The sequence below is a fragment of the Malurus melanocephalus genome, unplaced genomic scaffold, assembly GCF_030028575.1.
Source record: "Malurus melanocephalus ecotype Western Australia unplaced genomic scaffold, MMel_1.1 scaffold_1126, whole genome shotgun sequence".
Taxonomy (NCBI): Eukaryota; Metazoa; Chordata; class Aves; order Passeriformes; family Maluridae; genus Malurus; species Malurus melanocephalus.
The window spans coordinates 35,581-52,825 of record NW_026624358.1 but is presented as its reverse complement, the minus strand read 5'-3'; the positions used below and the strand labels follow the sequence as shown (position 1 = coordinate 52,825).

Below are 17,245 nucleotides of genomic sequence, written 5' to 3'. Positions count from 1 at the left end.
TCAAACCAACCCTTCCAAAATCTCAACCCAGCCCAGAATTGATATTCACGTGTGAGTTTGGGGTTTCTTTGCTCCTGTCTCTGCTGTGGGATCCTTCCCTGGCCATTAAAAACCTTAAATCAGCTGCTGGGAGGATCAGAGAGGGTGGATCTGACATGAGCTCATGATTTTCCCTGCTCTCCAAGGACAAGGTGTATCCTGGATTTAATTTTTTTTCCTTTTTTCTGATTTAAATCTGCCAGAATTCCGTGATCCCTCCCATTCCCGGGGTGTGGGGATGGAAGGGACCAGCCCAGCCTCCTCATCCCTAAATTTTGATGGAACTGAGAGTGTTTATCCAAGGGTGGGGTTTTCCAAGGGCTTACAAAACCTGCTGGATTCCTTCTGTTCCTTCTTTTTCTTCCTCAATTTGGAATTGGGGCTGCTTTTGCTTCCAGACAAGGAGCTCATCTGGGTGTGAGGAGCAGCACTGAGACCTTTGTTTTCCTTTTGTCTTTCACATTTGAAGGTAAATAAACCCTGTTTTCCTATTTCCTTGGCTTCAGGTTAAATTCTGCGTGSAATTCGGGCTTTTTTTAGGGAATTTTAGGCAGAATTGTCTGTGTTTGTTCTATCTGATGGTGTCAGGCACCTGTTGCTGGGATTTGAATTTATTTATCCAACTCTGCAGGGCTTGTGCTGTTCCAGAAGTGGAATTTGAGGAAGATTCCTGGTGCTCAAATGCCCGATTTTGGTGCTGTTTCAGAAATTCTTGGCTGAAAGGCTTTTCCTGYTTTTATTTTGGTGTGTCTGGATATAACCTCCCAGAGGCTGGGAAGGGACAGAATTTTGGGAATATTTCAGTGGATTCTGTGGCTGATTTTGACGCTCTGCTCTGGCAGGACAGGAGTGAACTTTTCCTGGGAGTTGAGTTTGGGGTTTGTGAGCTGAGTTTGGCCAAGTTTGGCCCAAGTTTGGGCTTTTCCTGGGCTGGGAATGGGCAGAGCTGGAGTGGCTGAAGGGATATTCCGTACCTGCAGTGTCCTTTTCCATAATAAATCTGGAACAGAAGATGGGGGAAAAGGGGAGTTTGTCTTCCAGGGTTTTGTGGAGTTAGAGGAATAACTGTGCTTGGGTTTTGTCTCCTTTCCCTGTGGTTTTATCTCATTCCAGGCATTTTCTTATTCCATTGTTCCCTTTTCTTCCCTGGTTCGTTTTTGGGATCTGCCTCCTTTAGGCTTTGTGATTCCAACTCAGCCTTTGCCGTTTTCTTTTTCCTGGAAAAATCCAAGATATCAGGCTGGGATTTGGCCTCTGTTCCCATTATCCATGTGCTCCAGGACCATTCCCTGGAGACAAAAACCCTYTGGGACAGATCCTGCCATGGCCCCTGTGTGTTCTGRTGTCACTGGAACATTCCCAGTGGTKTGTTCTTGACCTCAGCTCTTTGAATCCCAAATCCACCGATCCCAGCTGAGATCTTGCTGGATCTGGAGCTGGCAGCAGGAATGTTTCACCAAAGTGTGAGGATTTTTGGGCAGGAGCCGCTTTCACCTGTAAAATCCTGGGAATTTTGTTTGAGCAGGCAGAGGTGATCCTGCTGGAATGGCAGATGCTGGAATGACCACCTGGATCTGTTGTGCTGTACTGGAGGAGCTGGAAGATTCCAGGATTGAGGGAAAATAGGGATGGACACCATGGATAACCTGGAAACAACCTGCTGGAATTGGGATGTCCCTCAGGGGTTTGTCCTGTCACAGGGAGCACCTTGTGGAAGTCTGGAGGTGACAATCCCAGAGATCCAGGGTCACCCAGAATTGCTGCAAAGAATTCCCAGATACAGGTGAATGGCTGGGAATGCTTTGTCTGTCACCTGACCTTGCTGACAGAACATCTGGGCTGCTGTGGGATGAGGAGTGGGATRAGGAATTCTCCCACCAGGAGCAGCAGAGCCAGAGGGGTGGACCGTGGGACCCTCTGAACACCGATGCTGTCATGGTGCTGGGCAGCATGGAAAGGAGGAGGAAAATCTGACTCCTTCCAAGGTTTTGCCATCAAAGGAAGATCAGGGAATCTCTGAAGGAGATCCAAGTCTTGGGACTGGAGAGAGAATATGGACACGGTCACATCCATGTGGATATGGTCAGTTCTGGAAAAGCTCTTGAGAAGACAGAGGAGCTTGCCAGACATGGCAGGGCTGTTGTGCCAGCTTTATTTATCTGYTCTGTCTTTAGCACAGAGCCAAAAAATTCCATGCTATTTATAGGGACAAATCAGGAAATTCTCCTTTCGGAATTTCCCTTTGGGAAAACCTTCTGTGTAATGGGAGAAATCCACTTCCACCTTCTCCTGAGGTCCCTGGAGAACTTTCTGGCTCTGCACAAMTCCCTGGCAGGAGGGAGCCACCAGRGGGAATTTGGGATTTTATCCTAGGGAACAAGGGACWGGATGAGAGGGAGCAGCCTCAGGCTGGGCCAGGGGAGGTTCAGGTTGGAYATCAGGAGGAATTTCCTCATRGAAAGGTTGCTCAGKCCTTGGAAGGGCCCAGGGAGGTTTGGAGTCCCCATCCCTGGAGGTGTCCMAGCAATTCYTGGCACTCAGTGTCAGTATTTGGGCACAGCTTGGACTCGATGATCCTGGAGATCTTTTCTAGCCTGAATAAKTCTGGAATTCCATGGTGTTGCGGGTCAGGGGTTTCCTTGCCCTTTTTCTCTGTGTGGGAATTCTTGCTTGGAATCTGTGGCTGTCTCTTCCTGCACCTGCACCAGAGCTCTGCAAAGGCACTGCAAACAGGGAGAGTTTAAAATCTTCTTTAAATTGCAAAAATCAGATTTATTGCTGAAATCACAGTTATTATCACAAAAACCACAGGTTTTTATTGCTGCCCTTTCTCTGAGGCTGGGGGGGAGCAGCTGGAAGTGCTGTTCCCGAGTGGGCATCAGGAGGAAAAATTCCTGCTCCCTGGAACATCTCAGCAGTAGTGTTACATTCCTGTCATCCATCCATCCACTTCCCTGCTTTTTCTTTGAGGATTCCTTCAGGACCAGGTTGGAYRRAGCTTGGAGCAACCTGGGRCAGTGRAARKKKYCCYWWYCMWKGSMAGGGGTGGCMYTGGATGGGCTTTAAGGTCCCTCCCATTCCAGATCATTCTAGGATTTTTCATTTATCCATCTGTACTGGGAAGCCTGGATAAACGGATGGAGGAATTTGAGGGGAAAGCAAGGAAGGTGCCATTTGACTCTTTTGTTGTTCTCTGAAGTTCCAGGGATTGCCTTTCCTGGGCTCAGGGGAAGGTCCAGAGGAGGCCATGGAACTGCTYYGAGTGCYGGAGCCRGACTGGGAGAGCTGGGAATGYTCCCYTGGAGAAGGGAAGGACASAGGGAGAGCTCAGAGCCCCTTTTGGGGCCTGAAGGGGCTYCAGGAGAGCTGRAGAGGGACTGGGGCCAAGGGCTGCAGGGACAGGACCCAGGGAATGGATCCCACTGGGAAAGGGGAGCTTGGGCTGGGATCTTGGCAAGGAATTCCTGCCTGGGAGGGTGGCGAGGGGCTGGGCTGGAATTGCCAGATTCCCCCGGATCCCTGGCAGTGTCYGAGGCCAGGCTGGACAYTGGGGCTTGGAGTGGTGTTTTCTTGTGAGAGGTGTCCCAGGATGGGCTTTGAGGTCTCTTCCCACCCAWWCCATKMYKYSMWKMYYWSMWTKCYWTSCAGTGTCGCTGCWGCCCCAGCTCAGAGCTYRGTCACTGCTGYGGTGTCCYGGTCCYAAATCCRAGGTGCAGCCACTCCCCAAACAAARCTGCCTGGAAGAGGAAGGTGAGRCTCCCCCCGATATCTCCAGCCCATTGTTTCCCTCATCTTGGCATTTCCTTAGACAGCATTTCCAGCATTTCCTTTGGAAAGGTCACACCGGAGCTCCTTGTAYGCAGCCCTTCCCAGATTCCCAGACTGTTTGGGTGGGGAGGGACCTCAAATCCCATCCAGAGTCACCCCCTGCCATGGACAGGGACATCTCCCACTATCCCAGGTTGCTCCAAGCCCCTTCCARCCTGGATCCCATCCCTGGCCAGGCTGAAGAGCTGAGCTTTGCAGAGGTGAGTTGTGATTCCCGATCCTGGCGCGGGAGCTTCCCTGCTCCCAGGTGTCCGTGTGAGATGCAGCACCTGCAAATACCCARAGAGAGGTAAAATCTCATCCTATGGAAATTCTGGTTTGTTCCTTCCTCTGGGAGATTCTTGGCCTGTGGAATTAAGGTTGGTGGTGGTTAAAATTTACTCTGCTGGTCCATTTGTGGTTGTTCTGCTGATGGGTGGCTTTGATAGTGTTCYCTCTCCAGCTGCTTCCCACAGGGATGGGCTCAGAGGGAATTTCTGCCCTCCAGTTCTGGGAATTGCAGAGAAAACGCAAACTGGAAGGCAGGAGATGGCTTGGGAAATGTTGATTCCCATCTGTTTGGAAACCCTCTGAAGCAAACTTGGCCTCACATGCTGTTCCCGTTGAAATCCGATTTAATTTGTGGAGGGAGGACGAATATCGGGTGAGAGTTTTGGGAACATTTCCCAGTGGGAATCTGGTTATTATGGCTGTGTGTTTGCTTGGAAAAGAGATTGGATTTATGGGTTTCATGTTTCTCCTTGGCCTGAGCAGCTTGTACTTGGTTCAGATTAAATAATTCCTGATGGAACTCGTCCCCAGATGGGAACAAGCTCCGGGAATGGAGCTGGAAAATCCTCTCCTTCTCCTGTGTGTGGTCGCTCCCTGAAAGGTTTATTCCTTGAGCTGTGATCTCAGTGTGACACCATGAGAGAGGTACCTCAGCTCATGAAAAAACTTCCATTCGGAGTCAGCTTCTGTGAGTTTGGAAAGCAAAATCCTGTGACGGGGTCGGCGTTGGCAAGACGAGAACCTCGGCGCCGCAGAAATTCAGCACAGAGCTTCRGGAATGGCCAGGAATCTGCTGGGAAAACTCCTGGGAAGAAGAGAAGATTCCRGTTCCAGCAGACAGCAGATGGACAAGGGGGAAATGAGGAATTCCTGGGTTTGCTTGCTCTGAATTTTGGAGTTTTCCTGGCTTGGGTTGGGATGGAGTTCATTTTTCCCAGTTGCTGCCATGGCAGTGCTGTGTTTGGGGTTGGGAATGAGGATGGTGCTGGGAACGYGCTGCTGTTGTGGCTGTTGCTTTGTCATCGCCCTAAATCCTGAATTACCAGTGTCCCCGAGGAGCTGCATGAGGACTTTGCCACTGTTTTGTTGTTTTTCTTGTCTCAATCTTCATCCTTGGCCAGGTTGGACRGGGCTTGGRGMGRCCTGGGATAATGGGARGTGTGGAATGGCAGGGGATGGAATGAGATGGGCTTTGAGGTCCCTTCCAACCCACCCCTCTCTGGTTCTCTCTCCACAACTCTCTGGTGTCTCATTTCACTCTCCCTGTATTTGTACCTTCTTTTCCCACCTCACAGGACCCAATTCTCAATGGTTTCACCCAAACCGAGCCCCACTTCCCTTGGCCATGGTGCTCTTTGATATATGTAGATTTTTTTTGTCGCTGTACAATTTTACACCTCTCTGTGTTTCAAGCCCTCTCGATTTAAGCTTTTAACATCTGGGAGATTGGATATTTCCTGTCCACAGAATTCCAGCCTCGTCCCACCCTGTGAATTCTTGCAGGGTTTGCTCTTCACCCACGAGAGCCGGCATGGGAGTGTCCTCCTGGAAACAGCTCCGGCCTCGGCTCAGCTCCACCGAGATGGAACTGGTTTGAGTTCTCCACATAAATGCTCTCKCTTCCAACTCATCCCTCGTCAGCCTTTGCACACGGGGGGAGGTTTCATGCTTTGCCTTACTGCTCCTAAAATTAATTGTAATTAAACCCAAACTGTTGTCACAAAGAAGCGAAATGCCAGGTTTTAACTAATGCTGTTGCAAATGTCACCGCTGGTTATGTTCCCCGTGACGTTGAACTTGTTGGGTTAAGCTTGTTGATTTAATCACTGTTCTYTCTATTTAAGATTTTTTTACTCAGTGCAAGAAAACGTTTTTTTTTGTGAATTTTGAGTCCTCTRAGCTGTCACAAAAACCCCGGGTTCRCACCCCGGGTTGCTTTTCTCACCGTCATAGAAGCCGCCGTGCGCGGATGACAAAGATGACCCATCTAATCCTTGTCTTTTAACTTGCAGCTTTGTGTTGTTCTTGGAAAGTTTCGCACCACTTGTGAATTCCCTGAACCTTGGCCTTGCCAGCCCCCTTGTGTTGGGCCCTCCTCCTTTTCAGCTTGCCCAAATTAAGACCCACTTGGCTCTCCGGCGCTTGCCCTCGGCTGCCAGCGGCGGGCCGGCACCTCCCCATGCTGGCTTCCGCCAGRCATTGCTGAAAGACGCAATGTTTAGCCCCAGAGGAACCTTGCCCCCRAGGCCCAGAGGACCCAACCCGTCGGGCACCAAACCCCCGGGAACCTTCGGGCCTGGTGGCGCAGCGGGGCCACCGAGGAAACCCTCGCCCGCGACGCCCCAGGCAGCGCCCCAGCGATTCTCGGGGCAGGACGCGCTGCAATGGACGGGTTCGCAGAGGATCAACGTCCGCGTCACGCTGCACAGGGCCGATCCCAGGAAAGTCAAGGAGAAGAGCAACCTGCACCAGGAGCCGAAGGGAGACCCTCGCGCCAACCGCTGGGACAACGGCCCCTGCCCTGCCGGGACGAGTGGGCCAAAGCCGCCCGGCCCGGCGCCGGTCTTGGAGCAGAATTCCAACCCGCAGAACCGCTACACGCCCGAGAGCGCCTCCAGCATTTTAGCGAGCTTTGGGCTGTCCAATGAAGACCTGGAGGAGCTGAGCCGCTACCCCGATGACCAGCTGACACCRGAGAACATGCCGCGGATCCTGCGCGAGATCCGCATCCGGAAGCTGGGCCACGCCGTGCCCAGCCTGCACCCTCCGAGCCGCGGGGAGGAGCCGGGGGGCGACAGCAGCAGCACCACCACCACCGTCAAGAGCAAAGTGATCGACTACGGCCACGCCAGCAAGTACGGCTACACTGAGGACCCGCTGGAGATCCGCACCTACGGCCCCGACGCGCTGCCCGAGGAGCCGCTGGAAGCACGCGTCTACAACCCTGAGCCATCGAATGCGGAGAACCGGGAAGAATTCCAGCGGGAGCAGAGCGTGCCGGTGGCCGTCCCGCCGCCCAGYGTGCCGTGCAACCCCGTGTTCCCAGCAGAAGACCTCATCAAGCTGCCGACCTTCCCCAGYGACTCGTCGCCCGCCCCGTCGTTTTTCCCCGCCGAGCCGCCGGCCAAGGTGCCGGGGCTGTGCGGCACCACGCCGCCGGCGGTGAAGCCGGTGGCCCAGCCGCCTCTGCCGCCGGTSATGCCGCCCATGGTGCCGGCGCTGCTGCCCACGCCGCTGCCGCAGCCTATAATGCCCCCGGTGATGCCGCCGCTGGTCCAGCCGCCCGTGTCCCAGCACGTGTTGCCGCTGACGTCGCCGCCCTTCTCGGCCGGGCTCCTGGCCGCCATCAGCCAGCACGAGCGCAAGCAGCGCGAGACCGGCAGCTCCCAGCCCAGCGCCGGCTCCRCGGCGGGACACAAACCTTTCCAGTCACAGGCCGATGAGCCCATCAAATCCCCGTTCGGGGTGGTCAAGGCGTCCTGGCTGCCCGTGTTCCCGGATTCCCAGAAGAGCAAACGCCTGCCCACCCCGTCCATGATGAACGACTACTATGCCACGTCGCCGCGAATATTCCCACATTTGTGTTCTCTGTGTAACATTGAATGCACTCATATGAAGGTGAGTGGCTTTAAACCCAGATTATTCCCTAAGATTGTGTACTCGGCGCCTTTTGCCGGCGTCCTGTTTCCGGGGCAGATTGTTTTCCTGGGAATTCTGTGGATTTGGGATGCTGGTCGCCAGTTTGAGTGTTGATGTGTTGGGAATGGTGCTAGAAATGACTGTAACGGCGTRTTCTGCTTCCAGTTGCATTTCAGAGTTGCTTGATTGACGCTTTGATGCTTTTATATATTTTTTTTTTAATATTAAAAAGTGATTTCTGGCTTTGCAGCAGGTTTCAAACAACAAAACAAAACCTCGAGCAGCGGAGTGAARTATTAGTGTCGTGTGGGGGACAAAAATCATGGCTTGGGGTGGGTGCGATGTCCATGTGTTCTTTCCCCCTCCCCCCTCCTCCARACTCTGCCTGAAAACAAAAGAGTCCATTTAGAATCCAAAATTTCATCTCYCAAATATGGCCTGTGTGACAACACTGAATATTCCAGAGGCTGGCTCAGAGGGACACACGAAAAATGCATCCATTCATCCCAGCTCTGAAGGAAACCWCAGTTGCAGCCTTGAAGAAAAATAATAAAAGGGGAAAAATGGTGTATATTAGGAGATAAAAATCGTTTGGAAAGCTGTGGGTTTTCCTGGAAAAGCCCAARGTTTGGTACGTGAAAAATAAGGGGAAATGTGACACTAAAATAATGGAATAATTAATTAATAATTATTTACTATGTTGCAACTGCCAACAAACACTTTGAGCAAAGTGTGGAACGGCTGTGGGGGAGGGGTTTTTCTAATCTGGCAAAATCCTGGAGATTTTAGGCTCTGTTTGTACTGTGAATTAAAAAACTGACTGAAAATGGGGATGGCCRCGTTAGGGAAAAACAAACAGCAATTCCCAAACCCTTTTCCCTGAGAAGCATCGAGGGCTGGGTAGATGGGCAGCTTGGAAATGGGAGGGGAAGGATGATTTCATGTAAAAACAGATAAAACTGAACAGGACAGCAAATGTGGGGGTGTGTTCATAAAAGGAAAAAGCAGTTTGGGAAAGTGGGATGAGTTTAGATGGGAATTCTTCCCTCATTTGAGGGGACTTGGGAAAACACAGGGAATGGTGTTTCTAAAAGTCCTTTGGGAAGTGTTTGCGTCACCTGCTCCCAGGGACACAGCAGTCCACACAGGACCAGCCCTGGCGCTGAAGAACCAGAAGAGTTTTGGGGTTTTTTAATCTCAAAAATCCAGATTTGTTGAAGAAATGTTCATCCGGTGTATCAGTGATTTCCAGACAACAAATAATTCCTCTTAATCCCAGTTCTGCAGTTCTGCAAATCCAGTTATCTTTGCCTCTGCTGGGTGGTCAGAGGTGACCTGGACATTCCCTGTCCCATCCTGGATGGGACYTTGGATGACCCTGGTGCTCATGGAGAGCTCTTGGAAGAGTCACCAGTGATTTCTGATGAGTGGTGATGCGGACTTTTAATGCTGTCCCACACGGCAGTGCTTCCTGTGACCTGGAAAAGGATTTCATGGATGGAGGAATGGGTGGATGGGCACAGTTGTGGTCAGCAGTTCTGCACGGATTGGGATTGGAATCTGCACCATTCAACATCTCCACCGGTGACAAGGATGCTGGGATCGGTCACCCTCAGCAAGGTGAAGGTGACRCCAAGCTCTGCAGTGGGATCACCCCTGGAGGGATGGGATGGCGTCACCTGGATTGATGGCAGAGGTGACACCATCCCGACCTTGTGAGGTTCAGCAAGGGCAGGAGCACCTGGGTCAGGACGATCCCAGCACAGGTCCAAGATGTGGAGACGGTGATGGGAGCTGCGCTGGGAGGACTCAGAGTGTTGGTGGATGAGARGCTCTGGGCTGATCCCACAGCCTGGGCAGCAAGAAAGGTGGGAATTCTGCCCTGCTCAGGTGAGACCCCAGCCCTGGGGTYCATAAGGAGGATGTGGAGCTGCTGGAGCAAATCCAGAGGAGGCCCTGGAGCTGCTTCAGAGCTGGAGCCCCTCTGCTCTGGAGCCAGACTGGGAGAGCTGGGAATGTTCCCCTGGAGAAGGGAAGGACACAGGGAGAGCTCAGAGSCCCTTTTGGGGCCTGAAGGGGCTCCAGGAGAGCTGGAGAGGGACTSGGGCCAAGGGCTGCAGGGACAGGACACAGGGAATGGCTTCAAATTAAAAAASGGAGATTTAGSTGGGATMTTGGSAAGGAATTCCTGYCTGGGAGGGTGGCGAGGGGCTGGGCTGGAATTSCCAGATTSCCCCRGATCCCTGGCAGTGTCAGGCCAAGCTGGACATTGGGGTTGGAKCCACCTGGGATGATGGGAGGTGGCCCTGCCCATGGCAGGGGGTGGAATTGTTGAGATTCAAGGTCCCTCCCAACCCAATCCATTCCAGGATTCTGTGATAGCAAGAACCAACATGGGATCAAGATGAAGATGAAGATGCCAAATGAGGAAAACTTTCCCTTTGGCCCACACTTGAAGAACCTGAAGACAAAATTCCAACCATGTCAGAAGGATGAGTTCCTGTGTCAGGCTGTTCAGGTTGGTGGAGCTGAGCTGCTGTTTTCCATGAATCCTTTAAATCTGCTCTTGGAATGATTCATTTTGGATCCCACCATCCCACGTTGCCCATAGGAAGAGAATTCCTGTGCATTCCTGACCTTGGAGTACAAAACAGAGAGGTTTCCACCATCAGAATATGATCCAAACATCATCCCTCCATCTCAGCTTTTCCCTGGATGTGCCAAACATTGGAAAACTCAAATTCCCTGGATTGAAAATTTGGATGAAATCCAAGCCAAACATGGCTAGAAAATTTTTCAGCTCTTTTGTACCCAAAATCCCATCCTGAATGTTACTTTTACGCACTTTTGATACCRTTGAAAGTGTTTTTTTGTCTTGGATGCTGTTCAGAATCACAAGTTTCGGTATCTCCCACCTGCATCCATAGTTATTTATGGAAAATCAGTAGTTTTAAAACTTGGAAACAGGCCTGGCCTAAATCTCCTGGATTTAGGGTCAGTGGGGTGTCCGTGACGTGGGGTTTGGGGGCAGCATCAGAATTTGACAGATTTGGCCTCGTTTTTGTCTCTGGGAGGRAGGGAGGTGGTTGGAGGTGGCTTTGGCAGTGCTGGGGRTGTGGWTSGACTCTTATCTCAAGGGATTTTCCAGTTTCAGAAATTCTGGGAATGTTCCTGTAGGATCCTTGGGAGTGTAAGAGAAGGTGCAACCRCACCATGGTGGCCTTTTGGGCRTTAAAAGTGGAATTTGAGGCAAAARTTGGTGCTGAGATTCTMAAAAATCTTTGTTTTGTGAAGGTTTTTTTMRGACAAAGTGCCCTATTCTGCCCTGRTWGAKGTGGGKTCTGACCCCACTGCTGTTCCCTTCAAATTCTAATTTCCCAAATTTTCAGTTTGTGAAGGATTTTATGGATATTCCATGGAGCAGCTTCGTTTTCCACTTGGAATTGTGTGATGTCAGAATAATAAAGTGTGATTTGTKGGATTCCTCCYTCTCCAAACACCTCCCGTTCAGSATGGAATGGATTTAYTGGAATAACARCGCRTGATTTGTGRGATTCTTCACTCCTCGATCACATCYCATCTGGAATGAAGTGGATTYGCAGCATTCCCAGCACAAGGGATCRAATTCATCCCCRTTKARARCMAGTTTTGTTTCSTAAATCCATTTAAAGTGCGGGGGTAACATCATCTCGGACTTCAATTCCGCGAAATCCCGATAATTTGCTGTTTTCCATGGAGAATTGCACTGGGAATTCCTTTGTTGGATTAAGCTCAGGACTGGAGACTCTTTGCTCCGTCACCTTCTGCTTCCGGAGTTTCCTGGTGGTSATCTGTGAGTGGGAGGAGGTTGGGATGGAATTAGGGAATGTGGGAATGTTGCAGGAGTCTGAAAGGAATTTTTTCCTCTCACCTGGATGCGATGGGAAGGGATCCTAAACTTTTAAAGGAAGGATCTGTCTTTGGATTCCCAGARTKCCCCTGGATCYCTGGAATGTCYGAGGMCTGGTTGGATGGGAATTGGAAAAACGTGGGATAGTGGGAGGTGGGAATGGGGTCATCTTTAGATTCCCTTCCAACCCAAACCTTTCCATGATGATTCTGTGGACAGTGGAATATCCTGGAAAACGGGACAGTCCAGGAATGAAGCAAGGAGGAGGAACCTCCATAAATCCAGAGGGCTTTGGCTGCAGAAGATCTGGTGAGGAGAAGGATTCCCAAAAACGTTCAGTCGGCTGCTGGAGGGACTTGGGAGCCAAAATCCCTCCCTGGCACCATGGAAGCAGAATTCCAGGAGCYGAATTCCCCTTCATTCCCACCAGGATTCCCTTGAAGAACAGCTTTGGTTTGTCCTGGCTCAGTTGGAGCCTGGAAAAAGCCAGGATCCTTAGGAATGGGATTGCTTTGAGATGGCCTGGAATTAGGGAAAACCAGCATGGAATTAGGGAAAACGAGCCTGGAACAGTGAAATTGCTGCTTTATCCTCATGGGAATTATTTAATCAGCCTGACCTGCCAGTTGCATTATTTTATATTATTTATTTTGTATATTATACTATAAGAGCAGCTTTAAGTTGGGATTTTTTTCCAAGGATGTTCAATAATTATGATTAACAATGTTGCAGACAATTTCCAAGGAATATCCCCTCACCATAGGAAACTTGACTCCTTTTTTCCCAGCTCCCTGCATTGGGGCCTGCCTGCATTCCCAGTTAAACCCGAATTTAAGGAATTTATGTAGAATTAATTCAGAGTTTTTAAGCTTGAGGGCTTGCACTGCGCATCTGCCTTGGTCTCTATTTAACCTCTCTAGAGAAAGCCCTTTAATATCAAATAATTATAAAAAAATAAATAYATAAAGTAAATAATATATGTATGAATAAAAACATATATAAAAATTTTAATTATRTTAAATAACTAAAAAATGAATATATAAAATAATTACAGAATAAATGAGTGTGAAAGATATCCCAAGGCTTCCAAGTGACCTTTAGATATGACATGATTGGGGCTGAATGTTCCCAGAGCTCCAGGCACAGAAATTCTGGGGTGAGAATGAGATTGACCTCGGAGCTGCCACSTTTTGGGGTTGCTGTGATTCCCTCAGCTGGAATTGCTCATCGASGTGACGGSRARTCGTGGTTCAATTTTYCYTKGRWWYMMYTKRKTTTKTTKGRRSMRSYTYYYMRKRWYCRWSKKGKKRMMAMMMCCCCMGSWKKGGGKWMMWTWAWTWAWTKRWTTTGATTAATTGATTTAATGARTTGAGCTTGGTATCTCTCATCCAGCTCCCTGTGATAATCAACATTTTAATCTCCCGCATAATTCCCCGCGGGAATTTGACCTTTCCGAGGGAAAAATGGGATGGAAAGTGAAAACCAGCAACACCTCACTAGAGATCGGGGCGATCCCACTCTTTTCCACGCTGATCCCACCTCTCCTGGTGTCCTTTTTTCCTCCCAGGATTGGATCCTGCACCAGAACAACCCCGCCCACCTCGAGAGCTGCCGCAAGCTGCGCCAACAGTAAGGGATCTGCTGGGAATCTTGGAATGCTGGGAGGGAGATTGATCCTCCATAGTGGGAGATTTGGGCCTCGGACACTGCCAGGGATCCGGGGCAATCTGGSAATTCCAGCCCAGCCCCTCGCCACCCTCCCAGGCAGGAATTCCTTGCCAAGATCCCAGCCCAAGCTCCCCTTTCCCAGTGGGATCCATTCCCTGKGTCCTGTCCCTGCAGCCCTTGGCCCCAGTCCCTCTCCAGCTCTCCTGGAGCCCCAAAAGCGGCCCCAAAAGGGGCTCTGAGCTCTCCCTGTGTCCTTCCCTTCTCCAGGGGAACATTCCCAGCTCTTCCAGAATCCTGGAATGGTTTGGGTTGGGAAGGACCTTAAATCCCATCCCATTCCCACTATCCCCAGCTATTGGTGGCTCCAATTCCCATCCAGCCTTGGACACTTCCGCCCTTCTCTGGGAATTCCCATTTTTGGTGTTCCAAGCAGTCCCTGTGCCACATCTGGGGTTGCCCTCTTGGGTTTTTTGGTACCTGGGCACAAATTCCATCGGCTTCAGCCCATTGGGATAAAAATGAATCAACRTCTGGTGTTTCAGGAGGGCAGAAAAACCAGGGAAAATTCCATTTTCAWAAAAGCCATTCAGTGACTTTCGCACTGACATTTGTCCCTTGTCATTGGCAGATACCCCGAGTGGAATCCTGAGGCTCACTCATCCAACAGGTACTGGCCTTTTCCATTTCCTTATTAATTACCCCCTAATCAATTATTTTCAACAATTAATTTCCCTGATTTGCCCCCTCCATCCCCTGTCAATGACATCATAATTTCCTTGTAAAAATCTGTGGGATTTTTTTGTGTGGGTTTTGTTCCGAATTCCGTAGGATCCTAGGCTGCTTTGGGTTGGAGAGATCTTAAATCCCATCTTGTTCCACAAATTTTTATCCAGTCAGTCTCTCCTGGTTTGTAGGGTTGGACCCAAGGAGTGTTGACTCCTATTTCACAGCTCCCAAAGGTTACTTGGGCAACACCACCACAAGCTGGGAAAGCCTGGAATACATGAATTCCCATCCTTTAAATTTCCCTCTTTTCCATTTCTGATTAATTCTTTTTAATAAATCACCTGCAGTGCATTAATTATTAGTCCCACTAGGATTGGATTGTTTTTCTTCTCCAGTATTGGTTCACGTTTTGACTTGTGCACAAACAGGGCTGCAATTGCTGGGTTTTCCTGGGATTTTTCCATGAATGGGTTGAGCAGATTTCCTGGGAAGCTGAATCCCGTGGCTGGGTTCCTTTGGGGGAGTTACTGAGGCCTTTTTTGGATTATAAACAAGTGAAAAAATAATTTTAAAGAAAGAAATAAAACACATGAAGTACTGAAACTTCCATGAGGAGAACAATCATGGAATGGGTTGGGATGGGAGAAACCTTGAAGATGATGCAGTTCCTTAGGGAATTTCTGCTATCCCAGGGCATTCCCAGCCCCAATGTCCAGCCTGGTCTTGGACACTGCCAGGGATCTGGGGGCAACCCTAACTGCTCTGGCAATTCCAGCCAGGAATTCCTTGCCAAGATCCCATCTAAATCTCCACTTTTCCAATCTGAAGCCTTCTCTGAGTCCTGTCCCTGCAGTCCTTGGCCCCAGTCCCTCCAGCTCTCCTGGAGCCCCAAAAGCGGCCCCAAAAGGGGCTCTGAGCTCTCCCTGTGCCCTTCCCTTCTCCAGGCTGGACAATCCCAGCTCTCCCAGAATCCTCCAGAATCCTGGAATGGTTTGGGTTGGGATTGACCTTAAATCGCATCCCATTCCCACCCCATCCATGTTCAGGGGTGTTCCAGGCTGCTCCAATTCCTATTCAGCCTCACCTTGAGCACTCCCAGTGATCATGGGGCATCCACAGCTTCTCTGACAATTCCAGCCCGGCCTCTCCCAGCCAGAAATCATTTCCCAGCGCTTCCCCCTTTTCCCACCAACCCAAACTCCCATATTTTCCCCCTCAGAAATGCCGGTGACAGGAAGGAGAACCGGACCCCCAAGCACCGCTCCAGCTCGTCCAGCCCCAGCCGGCGGCACTCGCGGCCGGGAAGCTCCAGCTACGCCCTGCGCCGTTACCGCTCCCGATCCCGCAGCCCCGGCAGATTCCGGAGACCCCGCAGCCGCAGCCCCCGGCACATCCGAAGGCTCAGCCCCAGACACAGATCCAGGCACAGATCCAGRTCTCCTCAACGCTCCAGGAATCTCTTGAGACCCAGCCCCAGACCGCGGAGATCGTCCAGCACCGACCGCTCGTCGCGGAGGTCCAGCCGCTCTGAAGGTGATTTTGAAAGCCAAAGCAAAATTTCCCGTTTTTTTTTTTGAAATTTTGGGATTCCCAAAAGYTTTTCGTGCTCAAGTGTCACCCAGGCACTGTTGTTTTTGTGCTTCCAGGGGTTTTAGGAGGTTGTGAAGTGCCGTGGGATAGAAATCCAGGTGGGAAGTTGCGAAGGGCACAGGCAGATTCCCAGGAGATTTTTTTGAGGATAAATTAAACGTGGAGAAGGAGGATGGGGAATGAGCAATCAATAACCAGATTATGGATTCTCCACAGCCAGCCAGCAGCCAGGAAATTAATTAAGGAATAATTAAAAGCAGCACAGAGCGAGCCAAGGAAGGCAGGATTTAGCAGAAGGCTCCRAGATTAGTAAGTACTGCTGGGCATCAGTGTGAGAGAGAGAGGAGCAGAATCCCAAAAAAATTCCCTTTTTTTCCATTCCCTGCCACAGAAAATGAGGCAAAATTTTGCTTTTCTTACATTCCARCCCTTGGGATTTTTGTGGCTGTCATTGGAGTGCCACAGTGGGTTTATGGATATTTATCAGAAAGGTTCTTTGAGTTCAGGGAGGCTCAGGAGCGGGTGGCAAAGCCAAAACCACAGGAATTTAAAAAAGGGCAAAATCCATGAATTTCAAGCAGGAAAAATCCAAATGATTCTCATTTGATTTATTCTCTCCCACTCCTAGACAGGAAGGCAGCGCTGGARGCCGTGATGAAAACTTTAGGGCCAGGATTCCTGGCTGAATTCAAGAAGCACAAATCCCTCCAGGTGGCCGTGCAGGAATCCCTGGCCTCGGGAAGAGCCTCCTCCACCCATGGAACACCGGGCAGGACAACCGGGACCACCAAAAAAACCCTCAAGAGCAGCAGCAGCGCTCCCAAAACTTCCCGAAAAGAYGGATCTGCCACGCCGGGGCCGAGTTCTTCCACGGAAGGAGATRGTTCTGTCCAGAGCAAAGAGCTGGAAGAGAACAAGGAGGAGAAATCCACGGGCAGCAGCAAAACTCATTCTTCTTCCTACAACAGGGTGAGTTCTGGGAAGTTTTCCTTGGATTTGTAAGGTTTTGGGTTGGGATTTGCTTTTCATGCAGGAATTCCTGCCAGGTGAGGGTGGGGATTGTGGAATTAATGGGATGGAGTTGGGAGAAAGCTGAAATAAAGATAATTTATTCCACTGTCCCAGGTTGCTCCAAGCCCCATCCAGCTTTTTCTTGGATGTTTCCAGGGATAAAAAGGAAAGTGGAAGAGTAAAAAAACAGGATTGTGGCGCTGTCCTAAAGTTGGGAATTGTTTCTTTCCCTGTTTTTTGCAGCTGCTGAGGGAGGACCTGCTGAGCTGCGGGACTGTCCTGCAGATCTCGGATTTGCCRGATGACGGATTTTCCGATCAGGATATCAAAAAAATCGTCCAACCCTTTGGAAAAGTCAGCGACCTCATCGTGCTGCGCTCCAGGAACGAGGTGAGGCTCAAATAGGGAAAAGTGGGAAATCGGGAACCTGAGCTCAGCAGGGCATAAAGCTTCCCAAAGATCCCATCTCGGAACAGCTGGAAATAGGAAATTTGTATTGATTCAGACTCAAAATTCTGTGATTTTGTGTATGGATAGATCCACATTTTTTAGTTTTTTCCCAGGTTTTTTTCCAGTCTTTTTCCC

The 17,245-nt window shown here is 50.2% G+C and overlaps 1 protein-coding gene across 1 annotated transcript in view; it reads left to right on the top strand.

The window, feature by feature from the left end:
• Positions 1-6,274: 6,274 nt before the first annotated feature.
• Positions 6,275-17,245, top strand: part of ZNF638 (zinc finger protein 638) — a 24,864-nt gene continuing 13,893 nt past the window's right edge. Inside the window, exons 1-6 of the mRNA XM_057387077.1 lie at positions 6,275-7,755; positions 13,233-13,294; positions 13,962-14,000; positions 15,279-15,592; positions 16,278-16,618; positions 16,904-17,050. Of these exons, the coding sequence (XP_057243060.1) occupies positions 6,352-7,755; positions 13,233-13,294; positions 13,962-14,000; positions 15,279-15,592; positions 16,278-16,618; positions 16,904-17,050 (2,307 nt within the window). The 5' untranslated portion in view covers positions 6,275-6,351. The remainder of the gene's footprint in view (positions 7,756-13,232; positions 13,295-13,961; positions 14,001-15,278; positions 15,593-16,277; positions 16,619-16,903; positions 17,051-17,245) is intronic.